Source organism: Trifolium pratense, linkage group LG2 (assembly GCF_020283565.1).
Source record: "Trifolium pratense cultivar HEN17-A07 linkage group LG2, ARS_RC_1.1, whole genome shotgun sequence".
Classification (NCBI taxonomy): Eukaryota; Viridiplantae; Streptophyta; class Magnoliopsida; order Fabales; family Fabaceae; genus Trifolium; species Trifolium pratense.
Window position 1 is genome coordinate 72,224,684 of NC_060060.1, and position 16,135 is coordinate 72,240,818.

Here is a 16,135-nt window from a genome sequence, read left to right on the forward strand (position 1 = left end):
TTATAAAAATTTAAATGTGAACTTTTTAAGGCCTGTTTAGCCTATTTAAAAAAACTATATAGAGAAGCTTTAATGTAACACGGGCTTTTAAACAGGCTACAAGGCCAGGCCAGACTTTTAAAAGGCACAGGCCAGACAAAAAAAAATAACATTTGATAGGCCACAGGCCAGGCTCAAGCCTGAAAAAAAATCGTAGGCCAGACTCAGGCCTGTCAAGGCCTGGCCTGACCTGTTCCCAACCCTACTCCCAACCAAACAAAAACTTTGATATCATTGGTTGTAGAGTCTAAAAAACTTTGGGAACAAAACATACTAATGATGATAACTTCTATAATACCTTGACACAACATTTATACCCAAAACTTTAGGACAAAATTACATAGTGTATATCTCTTATATGTTACACTGACGCGCGCTAGCATCGGCGGAGGCTAGCGTGAGCGAGTGAGTCATGTCTCTCACCCGTGAAAATGAATTTAACATTGTTGGATATGTTGACTAATTCATCAACGGTTTGGATCTATCACCAACAACCTCTTGCTACAGTGATGCATCGGTTTTTTCCCTTTTATTTTAAATCCCTTAGTTTAATTGAGTATGATTAAAATATCTTTCTGTTTCATAGAAAAAATAATTAAAATATCGTTCCTTTTCTTCTTGTTTGTTGCAGTAACTTTGTTTTCTTGATAACTTTTTTCTTCTTTCTTCTCTAAAACAATATCCATAAACAAAGAAATTGGTGGTGGCCAGTTCATCTTTGTGAATTGGGATCTTGAAAAAAAAAAAAGAGTTTCTAGGTTGTTTTGGCCAGTAATTTCATTTTTGTGAATTTTGGATCTTAAAAAAATGAGTTTTTGGGTTGTTTTGAATCATCGCAATAATCCAATTTGGGTGTTTTTTCTGTTCTTCTGTTGGGGCTTTGTTTGTTTCTCTACAGGTGTTGGTTAGGCGGTGGATATGGGTTGTTTTTAGTGTTCGTGTTTGTTCGCAGGAGGTGGTGGAAGTTTTCATGTTGCAGTGAGCTGACTCGGTGAGATCGGAGAGTAGAGTGAGTTGACTCAAGAATTATTATCTTTTTAAATAAAAACTTGTAAGAAAAAAAAAATTAAAGAGATGACGTCAAGTTGAGTTTGACTCAGTATTGTTTATAAGTTGATGAGTTGATCTACAGCTCCATTGTCTTCACTCTTCACTTTGCTTTGTGTTATGAATCATGGAATCGAAGGGATAAAGATCATAGATGTCGGCAAGATAGAGTGCATAAGAGTATTCATGAGGAAGATACTCATAGAAATTCATATTGAATGAATATAGATTGATAAAAGAATGAGTAAAATGTACAATGAAGTAGCTTATTTATAGGACTATTTGGAGTAACTAACTCCCTAACTAACTTTCTAACCTCTTAACCAACTTGGTAACATATCAACTAACTCTAGTTGATTAACTAACTATGTATATTCTTAACAGCCTCCCTCAAACTCAACATTGGGAAATTTACCAATTTGAGTTTGAATTACAAAGCTAAAACCAAACAACGGAACAAAACAATGAATTTTTGCCTTGTAATACATTCCTTCAAACCATAGACTCCAAGCAATTAAGCAACATAAAATCTAAACTAGCTTCATATCACCTTCCATATTCTGCAGCATATGACCTTCCAATTTGCTTGAAACATGTATCCCATTCTGAACCTCCAAAAGTTCAACAGCAACCATGATGAGAAGGTCCAAAGGGAGAATTGGAAACAAGCAAATCCAAGACATTCACTAGCACAACAAGATTATAGTAAAAACAAATTGCTTGAACCAACATGCTTAACTATCATTTATAGAGGCTAGAAGTAATCCAACAGTGCTCAAGCACACCAAATTTGAAAGAAATTTGAATCAACTTTTGCCACTGCATCAACCAAAATTTACAAGTTCTCAAACCATTGCTATGCTACCAGCCCAACTCTTATTTTGGTTTTAAGGAATCTTCATGGTCCCATATGGCCATATCCTTTGCCAATGATGTCAGATCAATGTATATAACCATAAGCTCCAAACAATATTTATCTTTTTTACTGTGTAATAAGAAACTGGTTTTGGCCAGCAAATCCAGGAATAAGGAGTGATGCTTCACTTCTATACCATACACATGCTTTTTCATATGTAGCACAAAAAATATATCTAGCATCGTGTGGTATCAATCAAACCTCAAGAGGGAAATAAACTCATATCCATTGCGAAAGAACTTGCAGTAAGTAAATCAACTCCATTATATCAATTGCAGAAATCAATACTGAATTCATTGGAATTACACTTCTTTGAGATCAAAATTCAGAGAACATAACGAACTAGATGTGTAATAGCCTCCCTCAAACTCATAGTAAGAGAATTCTTAGTATGAGTTTGGAAAACAAAATACCAAAAAGAAAATGACAAGGACAATAGTGATTGTAACTTCAAACAATTATGCAGACCTGACTTCGATATTGCAATAGGAAAACACTGTAAATCACTGACATAGGAAAATTCCACCGGGATTGAAGGGAAAGATTGAAACCGAATTGAAAAATGACAGAATATGGAGCATAATAGCAAAACTGTAAATCATTCTCATAGTTCCACCGGGATCAAAAACAGTGATGCATAAACCACGATGATGAGAAATGAAAACGATGCTCGCCGACGAAGGCAGTAGCAAATCGGAAAGCGTCTCACCTTTCTTGCTGTTTTGATCTTGATCTCGCGAGAATCGGACGTTGCCGTCGTGTTGACGCTCGACCTTGATCGGAGAAGAAAACGTGTGAACGGTGGATTGTGAAATCACAGAATCATGATGTTCTGCTAGTGTGAATTTGTTCAAGAAACATTCAATTTGCCCAATCTTGACAGTGCAACCTTTGATATCTGGTTTCACAATCTCAATCGATCTGATCTGAACATTTTCAGAATGAAAATTACCAAAACTGAAATTGCAGGAATCATTTGTTGTAATTGATTCAAGAACAGAGGTAGATGATTGTGAAATCTCCCCTGCTGCCTCTGAAATTGAATCACTTGAAGAATCTTGAATATGGATTGAAACAGCAGAGCTTGAACCAGCTTCTTGAACTTGATCTTCTTCACAATTTTCAGAATCGTGAGCGGAAGCGCAATCTTCATCTTCATCCCTCGGGTATCGCTCTGATACCATGTTATGAATCATGGAATCGAAGGGATAAAGATCATAGATGTCGGCAAGATAGAGTGCATAAGAGTATTCATGAGGAAGATACTCATAGAAATTCATATTGAATGAATATAGATTGATAAAAGAATGAGTAAAATGTACAATGAAGTAGCTTATTTATAGGACTATTTGGAGTAACTAACTCCCTAACTAACTTTCTAACCTGTTAACCAACTTGGTAACATATCAACTAACTCTAGTTAATTAACTAACTATCTATATTCTTAACACTTTGCTTCTCGATCGACCCAAACCAGTTGTCTTCACATATGGTTGCTTTGTTCATTTGAGTTTGCTTCAAAGAAAGTATCAAATATTTTGTATAAATGAGTATCATGACAGATTTGTTATCCTGAAAAAGTATTTTTTTTTTAATTATTATGTGTTTTAATGTCTAATAATAATTACAATATTATATTCTCAATTAATAATTGTTAAAAAAAAAAAAAAACCTCTGATAACCGGTAAAAATACTCTCTCACCGGTGAGAGATATGTTACACTGACGCACGCTAGCATCCGCCTTTATATTTTCATCATTTAATTATTTCTTACTGCATAATTAATCACGCATACTTTAACTGCAACAAAATCTTAATTGAAATGCATGTTCACACTTGTTGAGTATCACTTTGATTTCTATACCAAATATTTGTTCTTAGTAGCAAATAGAGACTTTTTTCATGTTTTTTATTCTCTCACATTTCTTAGAAAATATGTTAGGATGTCACTAAATTCACAATTGTCTCAAGTAAAAAACGATGGACATTTGAAATTATTTATAACTATATCGTCTCTTACTTGTTCAATCTTGAAATTTTCTCATTTCGATATATTAAAATTATTGTGCAATTGTCCCGTTAACTTAGTTCAGTTGGTAGGAACATCACATTACATGTGCATGAGTCCGAGTTCGAACCCGGGACACTCCACTACTTATTTACCTTTAAGGTGAATTTTCTAGCCACTAGACCAATTGACAAAAAAAATATTGGTCTGCAATTAAGCTACAGTTAGTATTTCAGGACCGTTTGATCTTAATTAGGAGTTAATCTCAACACGAGTCTACTTCTTAATTAGAAAAGAAACAAGGCACGTGGCAGTGTCATGTAGATGAGATTGATCAGACGGACTAAATATAGGCCCAAAGGCACTGCCTATCCCAAGCCAAAATCAATAGATCCGGATCCTTAAACCAAATATAGACTATAGTGAGTCACAGTCACACAGTCACGGAGAGAGAGAGAGAGTATACGTGTTTCCATTCCATCACTCCCTTCTCCACTAAGTTTGTTGAAATGACGGAGACGAAACAACCACCGTCAAAACTAACTCAACGTTCCCGCGTCGTCGTTCCATTCACCGCACCTCAACAAACTCAAACACCGACGACGACGACGACGACGACGAAGGAAATGAGGTTGTACGATTCTGATCAGAAGGAGAGTTTCACCACCGAGTTCAGAAACTTCGATGACGATGCATGGTACACCGTCATGGTAACAATAGAAGATAACGCAATACTCAGAGTAAAGTTCGAGAAATTCACCGATGATGTAGACCAGTTGTTCGAACCTTCCTTTTTATCTTCCTTGGAAGATCTTCATGATTTCGAGAAACGCTTCAGACCTCTCTCTCTTCAGGTTCAGGATGATGAATGTGGTATGCTCGTACAAGATGTTATGGTTTGCGCTTCTCGCCGTTTCGGCCCCGATGATCTTCGTTTCTATGACGCTGTTGTTGATTCGGTGAGTCTTTTTCTTTTTCTCCTTCTGTTGCTGCTTATTTTTAAACGCTGTTTTGAGTTTTTAGCTTTTGATTTTTCAGCATTGTTACTGTTACTGTTATTATTCACGTTTTAGTTGATAAATTGATGAAATGAAGTTAAATATTAGGGTAATAGTATGTTAGATTGTTCGAATTTGGGCGAAATGGATTTTAGGACTTTGATTGTGTGTGTGGTTTATAAGTTGGAAGTGTGAAAGTTTGTTCAATTTTATGAACCATAGTTTGTGTAAATGCTTGTATTAATTGATTTGGGGGATTTGAAATTTGAAGGGTTAGTATTCAATCATATTATTCAAGTGCATTCATGCATGGCTCTTTTTGTAATTGAATGCATATATTAATGAGTAGATACAATACATGTAAAGATATTTTAATTTTATGCATAAAGTTTATGATTAAAGATGACTTTAGAGTTGTAATTACAATGCATATGGTAGCTGCAAATACATTTGATATGTTGGGCGGAGGTTTGAACTCACAATACCCTCTTCTCTGCACTTGGTGTGTTTAAGTTTCGCTGTTAGGCCTCTCAAACATAAAAAAGAAAAGAACTTTGTGATTAAACCTAACCTTAGAAAACCTAGAAGTATTTCATGTTAGTTTTGGATTGACATTGTCTGCAATAGCTGTTGTAGCAGCAACTTCTAGGATCAGGAATTGTAGTTTTAGCTGTCAGTTGGTTTTTTTCAGTAAATTTTACCTTCAAATCTGTATTTGATTGTGAAATGGTTTATGCTTTTATAGGTGGAAAAACGCAAGCATTCTCGCAAAAAAGACGCCGAGTGCTTGTGTACCTTTGTACTGTCCTGGTTACACGGGCCAAATAATGGCGAATTGACAGCAGCTGAAATCGGTGATATTTGCATTATTCAGCCTATACTAGAGCTTGATCCAGCTGTGGCTACATTCCTCGAGATTGCAAGGACGAGAATAGAATCGCAGTCGGGACAGGAAATAGTGCCATACTGCCACAAAGGAATAGAAGCTGAGAACCACAAGGGAATAGCTAAGAAGAAAATGGGTTATTTCGAACGAATGCAATGCAGCGTATGTATCTTTATTTTCCCGAAGTACTTTCCATTATTTTGTATGTAGAGAAATTTATAGTAATAGTATATGATTCTTGGATGTATTTTCTGTGTTTGACACCATATATGATATATTCCTCTTCAGCCAAATCGACGTGCCAAACGATCTGTTGTGCGTGCCTCTCCTGAAGGTTTGGTTTATCATTTTATGTAATAGTAGATGTTAATACTAAATTTGGATTCAAGTTCAACTCATTTGGTTTTTCTTCAGAAATCTTTTATGCTTTTTTGATATTTTTTGTGATTCTCTTCATATGATTTCCCTCGTGACTGTTAGGACGTTGGTAACCATGGTCACACATCAACATTTAGAATTATATGATTTTAGCATTTATTTATTTACTATACCTGTAGGATCATGTCATATTCTACTAGACTGACAAACAAGTAGGATTGCATTCAACTGTAACCTGAAATTTATACTGTAAAATTGTTGTAATTATAGCAAACAATGTGTTACACATATTGACCTCTTAAAACTGGTTAGTTCTGTTACCATTTATGTTGTTTGGAACATTGTTTCTCTTTCTCTTTTGGTAGATCTATTAATATGGCCATTACTTATCATAATTATATCTCTTCCTACTTAAAACGTAATAACTATCTGTATTCTTTTTTAAGAGATATTTCAAGTAAATCTCTATTTTAAATTATTATACATATTTATTCTTCTAGTAGGTGGGATCTAACTATCCTTGGGAGACCTGGCTTGGTTTCTAGGTAAAACTTGCCATAGGGCCGCAAAGCGCCACTGAGAGAAGCGGTCATAGCAGCCGCAAAAATGGTTGAGTAGCGGTGTAATAGCTATTTCGTGCCTGCTATCGTGTTTTTGGAGGGAAAATTTCATAAAACCCTGATTTTTGAAATTGTTTTAATTTGTTGAGGGTATTTATGTATTTTCGTACCCCTTTCGGTGACCTAACCTAAGTATATAAGAGGCAATTGTGACCTAATATTCTCCTGGATTCACCATCGCCGCCCTATTCCTCCGTCTTTGTTCCTTCTTTTTCTCTGCTCTATTTCTGTGCAAAGGTTTGTTTTCTCCTTCCTTTTCGTTTTTTTTTTCTTTCTGTGTCTCGTGTCCCTTCTTCCCTTTTGAGTACTTTTAGAACTTCATTGAATGTTATTTTGATTACAAATTACATTTAGATCTTACTTTGATGAGAAATGACAAAATATATTGTAGTTATTAAGTATGATTACCCCTTTAATTTTGTGTATTTTTCAATTTTTTAGTATTTATGGATGTTGTTGGGATTTATTTTTGCTTTGTACATGGATTTTTAGTCTTCACAATAGCGATCATCCGGCTATACTGCTATACATTTTCTGTGATTCGGCACTCCGATCCACCATCAGATATTAACTAGATAGGAGCCCAACTTTTCACTTTTTCTCTAACCTTATGCATGTTCATAGAAACAGATTCGGACCTTCTTTGCTCTCCAGCATGCTCTACATCTGTTTATCATATTCATCAACTTTGGCATTCATTCAGTGTGCAATTGTTCTGTATATTTTTTTTATGATGATTTTCTATAATATAAATCTTCAAAACTTTTAAGTTTTTCATTTTATTTTGGTTTCAGTCAGCCTTGCAGAAAGAATTGAAGATATGGAGCTTGAAGGAAAAAGAAACGTGTGTATGATGTTGATAGGAAATCTTGATAGAGAATTATGTCCATCAACAGCTATAGAGTTCTTATACCAACATACTCTAGTTACAGCCAGTGTCTTCATTTTTCCAAGTTTGTCAACAGATACATTTACCAGGGGTGCCATTATGTTGCATAATGAAAAAGATTTGGAAAAGCTTGGGGACTTCTTGGAAAATCCAAACCACATGATAACATCTTCAGCTGGAAGGTATTATGTTTGTGTGTAGTTCTTAAACATAGATTTTTGCGCTATATATTTGATGGACATAATTCTCTATCAAGATTTCCAAGTTGTTTTGGTGGTAATTACTAATTTGCCATAATTCTCTATCAAGATTTCAGCTGGAAGGTATTATGTTTGCCTGATTTGCCATCTTAAGTTATTATTTTAACAAGACTTCCAAGTTGTTTTGGTGGTAATTACTAATTGCTCCTGTAGTTTAACATAATGCTTAGAAAAGGTTATGCATCCGCAAGCCTAGGTGAGAGAATTCTGTAAATGTTATGTATGATGGTAATTGAAACCTCTTCACCGTCTTTTTTCAGGCCATGGGTGGTAATTGAAAAGCAAGTAGGTCTGGAAAATATCAAAGCATCAATAGGAACATTGCTTCCTGAACCTGAGGTAACTTATACACAAATTTCTTTCCTTCTCTTTTCCAACAAAGAATAATTTAGTGGATAGGTAGTATATGATTGTCACATGGTTGACCAACAATGACACCAAAAGAAACATTATGTGAATTTGTAAATTACTTTAGCCAATCTTACACTAGTACCTGGTCCCCTGATGAGAATGCATGCCTTCAAATATGTAAACCATTGGTTCTGAAAATTTTATTATAAGCTTCCTGCTAACTTTGTAGTTTTAATAAGTTGTGCCACCAAGTTCACTTAATTAGGCACTAGGGACTGCAGAATTTGATTAGATGCGGTAATAACCAAATGTAGTTCTTTGCATATTTTTGTTGATCACTGCAAAACATTTTATTTTTTCAGGATGCATTACATGATGGAAAGAATAGAAAGAGCAACAATTTGAAGATTGTATATTCAGGAACTCAAGAATTCAAGAGAGCTGATGCTATGAGGGAGTTGTATTTGGAATTTGCTGAGCACCAAGTCCGGATGCACAAGTCGCTTGCATCCGAGGAGGGAAGTATATATATACCTGAAATCTGAAATTAGTTCCTTCAATGAACTTGCTTAACAGTTAACATTTTGTCCTCTAGGCTTTAGCTGTTAATAGTTGGGAATTGTCAGTTTTACCTTTTTTTGGGGTACTACCATGTCTTTTATTACTTGGATATGATGACATGTATGCACTAGCTATCTTTCATTGTTTATGATATTGGGTAATTTCAGACTAGATGGATTGGTCATCTTTGAGTAATTATTTGCTTTGAATGACAAAATTCCGAAATTAATTTAGTTTGGAAATATCTTGTTCAAAAAATTTAGTTTGGAAATAGATTTTTGAAAAAAGTATTGAGCATGATGAGTGTGCTAAAAGTTCCACATTGAATCACATATGTTCCTAGTTTATGAGTGGAGACATTCCTCAACTTACATGCCAGCCAATTTTGTAAAGGGAGTTATTTTTAAGTAGCGGATGTTATAAAATGCGAAATTTTAGGAAAAAAATGTCGTCCGCTACTTACGTAGCGGACAGTGTTTTAGTAACTGGTAGGGTGGCAAAAGTAACTTTCTTTTGTAAAATTGAGTTAAATCCTATCCAAAATTTTAAGAATTTTCAAAATTATGAGTGGGCTTTAAACATGAAAAATTGAAATTAAATTAATTTCAACTTGGTTATTCCAAACCCTGTGCATAGTCCTCTTGTTTAAATCCTCTTGTTTTACTTGAAAATATATGAATTCATAGTCCTCAATATTGAAAGGTTTATCTTAACTGCAAAGTTCATGTGATGGTAATGTTTACTATTAAATTACTAAGAGTGTATAGGAAAAGCCATAACTAGTGTAAAAATATGGCAAATAATAAGTTGTTAAGCTAACTATATATCGTGGTGAAATGACAAACTTCTCCTTGCTAAACTAAGGTTTTATTTATCATCAATGAATAGTTTCTTACAATTTCAACACCCATTTTTGTTCTTCTGTAAAATTCGTATTTGTATTGCTTAATATGTGTATGCAAAAAAATTGAATGTTATCAACAATATTTTTCATATACAATAAGGAATCGGATATTTGTTTAGAATGAACTATAACATTTTCTCAAACTTGTCGAGCTTATTTACCCTTTGCATAGACCTCAAGAATAGTGTGAACAAAATACCTGCATATGAATAAGTTTACACCAATCAGTCACAAGAATAAAGCTGATATACTATTCAACATGATAACTATGTGATTTAAAAGTCACCTGCACCAACGAATGATCCATTTGCAAAAGCTTGATTGCCTTGGCTACTCAAATTGACACCAATATTTAGCAAGGTTCCTCCTAATACTGTGTACATAGTAGCCATTTGTAACACTGTCGCTTTCCGAGCAGCTCTTTCAGACTAGAAAAATCAAGATACGTGTTTCCCAATAAGAAAAAATATGTTGAAGAATCACATAAAAACTTATATGATAAGCACTTGATTAAGCTGTTTATCCAAACAGGACCTAACTTAATTCAATGTATAGAAATATATGTTGTATAGAAATATATGTATATAAAACTTATATACCATTACGATGTGAAGATTAAAGAATTTGCCTACCTCTAGGACTCTAACTCGGAGTTTCAAATCCCCTGCTTCAACTTGCTTTACAAACTCCTCTATTCTTTGAACTCTTAATGGCATTGAAATGGAATTTGTTCTTACCTATAAATGTTCCAAAAGACTTGTCAATTCTAGTTATTACACAGTGCCATCATTAAAACAAAACTTCAAATCATAATTAAATTTTGGTACATCATTTGCTTGCTTTGTTATCTGCTGAACGAGTTGTGGCCCGGTTGGCTGCCTTTGCCTTATATCTAGAAGTTCCTGTAAAAGCATGTATAAAGTATGAGTATTACATAACATTTAATCGAGAATGGGAACAATAACCGGTCGTAGACAGTTTGAACCTGTGCATAGGGTGCGGCAATCTTCACAAAGGAGAAATCTGGATTTAGTATGTAACCTATGCCTGTCACAAGAATAAAAAACCAAATAAAGATTAGATAAACATAAAGCACAATTAAGTTTTCTCATTCTCATGTTATTGATTGTGTAAATGAGTTAAAGTATACTTAATGGAAAACTAAATTTTGAATATTATTTCTTTCTGATATAGGTATTATGTACAGAGTCCACAAATAATATAGAGAAACAACTACATGTCGAACGTATGGCTAAGTCTAGGTAAATAATCTGAGAGGTGTTAATGCACATTAGAAGAGAAGGGGCAAACCTTCAAGTGTAGAAAATGCTCTAATAACAAAAGTGAAGGTAGATGGAAACCGGAACGGCTGGTCTTGTGCTATTGCAAACAAATCCTGCCACAAAATTTCATCAATAATAAAATTGTTATAAATTCTGCAGATAATTCGGAACAAACCGTAAAACTATGATTTTCCATCTTCAACTTATTATCATCATTCCTAATCAAATAATTTACTAAAATAATAATTAATGAACTACAAATTTATTCATCCAAAAGAACTAAATACACACATACCTCCCCAATTGCAGACAATGTCTGCTGTTGATCTGGCGTCTGGCTTAGAAGATTGTCCAAGAAATACTGTACAGATCTCCTCACCTGAAAGTCAAATCAAGACTTTTATAAGATCAATATATGGATCATTATTTCAAACTGTTGAATGACCATCTTGTAAATTATTAAGCGTGCTTTATGTCCTTACAGCTGACAGGTCCCCGGTGGGTTGGAGTGCTCCAAGATCAATAAGGCATTGTATAACCTGCACAATTGTCCATTGAAAGTTTAAGTAAATGTAAAAGGGTGTGCGTGCAAACACATGCACCTATTGTACAAACTTACTGGTATGACTCGGTTTTACTGTAAAAACAATTTATGAGTCTTAAAGTGTGCGAGTGTGTGTGTGTGTGTGTGTGTGTGTGTGTGTGTGTGTGTGTGTGATAGACACATACACCTATTGTACAAGCCAGAAGACATACACCTATTGTACAAGCCAGAAGACATTAAAAGGGAAGATAGACACATACTTGTTAATGCAACTACTTCGTAACTAATTTGTAGTTAGAAATCCTAGTTAAATTTGATATTTCATATCTACCAAGGTCCAAGTTCCTCGCAATATTGGACCATCTTAAGCATCTTTTCTTTACAAAAGACACAAGCAAGGTAGACAAAAAAAACTTTCCCTAATAGCTCAACAAGAATCAAGACATCAGATTGTACAAGTATAAGTATAAACTAGACCTTTTTGGCATCCTTCTCGTAAACAGAATAAAACAGTTCAAGCAATCTCTCTCGGGTGAAGGATTTTATTTCACCCATCATGCCAAAGTCATAATAAATAATTGATTCATCAACATCAATAGCAAGATTTCCAGGATGTGGATCAGCATGAAAGAAACCTGTTTTCAATATCTGTAATACAAGCAAAAATTAATAAAATTAAGGTTATATAAAAATTTCCATTACCCAAGGAGATGAATAAAATTAAAGTTTCAGACAGGAACAAAGTTGAGACCTGAATCAAGTACGCCTCAATAGCACGTGACGAGATCCTCAATCGATCATAACCACGAGAAGTTAATGTATCCACTTGATTTATTTTAACACCTGTTCCCAGAAAATAAAATCAAAGTAAGAGCAGTAATGAATCCGGTTCAGTGGCATAATGAACGAGACAAGGAATATGTACTATTCAAGATGATAACCTGGTACATACTCCAACGTCAACACCTTCATTGCTGTATAATCCCAATAAACCAGCTACAAGAGTGCAAATGAAGGATATTCAGTTATATACTACGTAGATTATATTCAACAAGTTTGCAATATTTGAGACACGTTTATGAAGGTCATTGTAAATCAAGTTTCAAGGAAGCTGAAACAATCCAAATATTTAATAGGATTTAGTATTGTAGCAGGAAACATACAGGTACTCGGACCCACTTTATATTTCGAAAATCTCGACGGAACCTATCTGCATTCTTCCCTTCATTTATGTAATCAATTTCTTGATACAAAATCCTGAAAATTCGCACGTGCAGGACAATATCAATTATACAAGGCAATGTACAAAGTATTAAAAATAATGGCAAGAACAAGTAATGACAGTAGATAAATGAATCCGAAAAAGAGTTGCTCAGACTTTAACAAGTAATGAGAGAAGGTGAAATTTTCTTCTAACATAATGTCGGTACTGCTTACGTTGCACATTCTTCATATATGCCGATCCAATCTCTAGTTGGACCACCTAGAGTTTCACTTTTCTGAAAATACTCCGCAATCAGCTTTAAATTTTCTGGACAGGGAAAGCAAACTTGTTACTTTAAGAAAAAGAAATTACAACAATTACCAAGCTTTAACGTCACTTGATTGATGGTACAATAGTACCTTACAATAACCAGACCAGATATTTCTTTTGCAATCAAAGCGGTAAATAAATCATGCAAATCATGTATATAAAATTTAGTTGTATATATTATGATATATTTTCTGTGAATGATTAGAATTCGACTTGTATTGTTCTCATAATCTAACAAGTTCTTCCATTTTCTGAGTTTCGTAATATTAGAGATTGTAAATCATCTATCGAAGTCGAAAATTGTACAAATGGTAGAAACAAAATGAGCACAACTTACGCAAGTCAATGTCAAAAAGCTTCTTTAAGCCAGGCCTTTGAACTTTGATAACTACTTTTTCACCATTGTGCAGAATTGCACGGTGTACCTGACCAAGACTTGCAGCGGCAATTGGCCGGTCTTCAAACTCTTTAAACAATACATTAATGGGAGCACCTAATTCACTCTCAATAAAGCCTCGTGCTTTCTCTGGGGAGAAAGCAGGTACCTTGTCCTGAAGAGTTTAAATTGAGAGTTAAGAATAAAAAATCTGTCCTACAAGTTTAATACACTAAATCAACGAATCTCCAATGAGCCTGAAAAATCTACAAAAATACCTGCAATTTTGCGAGTTCATCCACAAATTCAGAGGGAAATAGATCCGACCTTGTTGACGATAACTGTCCAAGTTTAATGAAAGTTGGACCGAGCTGTAATACACACTCCCTTAGCCATGAAGCAGTTTTCCGCCTTCTGCTTTTCTAAAATGCAATGTTAAATTACTTCAGCTCAGCAAAGCACAATCACAAACAGAAATTTAATCGATTATTTCTAAAAATAGAAACTAATGGAGTGAGGGTTGAAGAAATGTTTTCTGAGAAAGTTTCTACTTCAAGCAGCTATGGTTAAAGTCCTGATAATAACTACCAGAACCTACCTGCTTTTCTTCTGTAAAGCCACCCACATAAGCCCATTTTGCATTGTCCAAAAGAACACGGACACGTAAAGAAAGAACAAAGGACCAGACATCAATAGATCTCTGCCAGGAATTGTAATTCTCATTGGCCCAACTGAAGCCTTCGTCTGACGGCAAAACCTTTAGCTCCTCCAACGGAGGAAGTTCTTTGGAGGTTTCCGGTTTCGTTGTGTTTGGCAATGTTGGAGTAGGATCTCGTCTTACCAAACTTGCTCCATTAACAAGTTGCTTTGAGCCATTCACCGTCTCCACTTTCTTCTCTGAAATTGTCCTTTTTTTCACTAGCTCAGTTGCCGGTAACATTTTAACAGCTCTACCATTAGTACCATATTTTGAGGGAGGCACTTCTGTCTGTCGCATTTCCACCACAAATCTATGAAATTTATCATTGCCTGGCTTATTAGATCCCGACCTTTCATTCTTCGATAATTTATGAGCTGAAATTGAGCCTATAAAACCAAGATTGTCTAGTGATCTTCGTTGATTTACTGCCTCTATATTGTTACAATAACAACCATTCAAAGCCATTATCACTGCCATTTATGGTGGTGATGACACCTACAAAAAAAAAATCAGTATCAACAATAAGAAAAAGAAATGGTAAATATCAAATTAGTTCTTGTTAGAACAAGAACCCTGGTCTAAAAGAAAACATATCTGAAAAACGCAAACAATGAACACATGATATTTGATCGCGGTATTCGGCCAATTGTGTCCGTGTCTACGACTGCAAAGCGGCTATAGTACCTTTGTATTATTCAAGTTTAGAGTTACATGATATAACAAATTGTGTTTAAATACTACGATACAACTTACAAAAGATTACCCCTAAACCATACCCAACAGTTCGAGCGACCTGCCCACTTGTCAGTAAACTATGAGTCATACCGAACAGTGCTAAACTCCAACTAGAGAATCAATCAATGAACAATATAATTTGGAATCTCAAAAGAACAAGGCCAAAAAAGTATTAACACATTGAAATGTTAAACAAGAAATAACTGAATTGGCAACAGCTCAATTCCACTGCCATATCTAAAATAGTAAAGTAGCTAGCCATGTTGTTTAATTGAATTGAATGTCAACATGATCTTTGGATTGAAATAGAAAGAAAGTGTTTTTCAATGCAGAACATGCATAAAATAAAAACTAACTAACTAACTAACCAATAAAACATAAAAAGGTTATGAACTCTATCAGAGATCATTGGTTATCATATTATATATGAAACTTCAAATCCTAGAGTTTAATATTGATTTAGAAACATGAAAGAGAACAATACATACAGTATACATAAATAGATTAACCGACAAGACAATAATTTTCATCAAATTACATTACATACCCAGTTAGTGAAGAACACAAACAATTGAGAGAAGAAGAGTGAAACGGAAGGTTGAAGCATACAACAGAGATAGTAGGAGGAGGATGTTATTGCTTCCACGTTTCAAATCAAAGGTGTAGCAAGTGGTTGAACTTGAACATCAAGCATTATTATTATTATTATTATAGATTTTCTCAATGCTTTTTTGTTTTCATTTTTATTAAAAAAATTTGGTATAATAAATACAACAAAAGTGAGGTGGGGCTTTTATTAATATTTCAGAAAACAAAGAAAAAATGAAGAAATGAATTGGAATGTTCGATTACCACAAATGAGACAGAAGGTTTGTTGTGTGTATAGGTGGGTCTCTTTGAACCGCGCATCTCATATGTTTAGTTCATCCTTCGGTTAATAAAACGTGCGGTACTCTTTTTGTGGGAAAATAATATCTGTTTTTTTTCTTTTCTTTTATCAAAATATATATATCTCTTTCTCGTTAAAATATACTTTTAATACATCATATTATATATGCAAGATCAGAATGAAGAGCAGGTGAGGAAGCCGAAAGTAAATGAAGGTC

At 34.4% G+C, this 16,135-nt stretch overlaps 2 protein-coding genes across 2 annotated transcripts; one reads left to right on the forward strand and one right to left on the reverse strand.

Annotated features, from left to right (window-relative positions):
• The first annotated feature begins 4,450 nt into the window (after positions 1-4,450).
• On the forward strand, positions 4,451-9,195 carry LOC123911305. Its single transcript, XM_045962707.1, has 6 exons — positions 4,451-4,969; positions 5,754-6,056; positions 6,183-6,228; positions 7,687-7,963; positions 8,302-8,380; positions 8,755-9,195. Exons 1-6 carry the CDS (start codon positions 4,520-4,522, stop codon positions 8,935-8,937), a joined length of 1,338 nt encoding a protein of 445 aa, XP_045818663.1. The 5' UTR covers positions 4,451-4,519; the 3' UTR covers positions 8,938-9,195.
• Positions 9,196-9,804: 609 nt separating this feature from the next.
• LOC123911304 (protein ACTIVITY OF BC1 COMPLEX KINASE 7, chloroplastic) lies at positions 9,805-15,956 on the reverse strand. Its single transcript, XM_045962706.1, has 17 exons — positions 15,577-15,956; positions 14,193-14,789; positions 13,873-14,016; positions 13,556-13,769; positions 13,122-13,215; positions 12,848-12,941; positions 12,626-12,680; positions 12,436-12,527; positions 12,162-12,332; positions 11,623-11,679; positions 11,436-11,519; positions 11,169-11,253; positions 10,843-10,904; positions 10,685-10,759; positions 10,490-10,594; positions 10,144-10,285; positions 9,805-10,056 (listed from the first exon to the last, which is right to left on the reverse strand). The coding sequence occupies exons 2-17, from the start codon at positions 14,769-14,771 to the stop codon at positions 9,983-9,985; spliced, it is 2,127 nt and encodes a 708-aa protein (XP_045818662.1). The 5' UTR covers positions 14,772-14,789; positions 15,577-15,956; the 3' UTR covers positions 9,805-9,982.
• Positions 15,957-16,135: the final 179 nt, after the last annotated feature.

Bases quoted from the DNA above. Each gene is read 5' to 3' on its own strand.
- LOC123911304 (XM_045962706.1), bottom strand. From the start codon at position 14,771: ATGGCAGTGATAATGGCTTTGAATGGTTGTTATTGTAACAATATAGAG. The intron at 13,216-13,555 runs GTAAGTTGTGCT...TTCCCTGTCCAG, and splicing joins GCTTTTTGACATTGACTTGC to AAAATTTAAAGCTGATTGCG. The intron at 10,760-10,842 runs GTTCAAACTGTC...ATGCTTTTACAG, and splicing joins TTGCCGCACCCTATGCACAG to GAACTTCTAGATATAAGGCA.
- LOC123911305 (XM_045962707.1), top strand. From the start codon at position 4,520: ATGACGGAGACGAAACAACCACCGTCAAAACTAACTCAACGTTCCCGC. The intron at 4,970-5,753 runs GTGAGTCTTTTT...ATGCTTTTATAG, and splicing joins ATGACGCTGTTGTTGATTCG to GTGGAAAAACGCAAGCATTC. The intron at 7,964-8,301 runs GTATTATGTTTG...GTCTTTTTTCAG, and splicing joins ATAACATCTTCAGCTGGAAG to GCCATGGGTGGTAATTGAAA.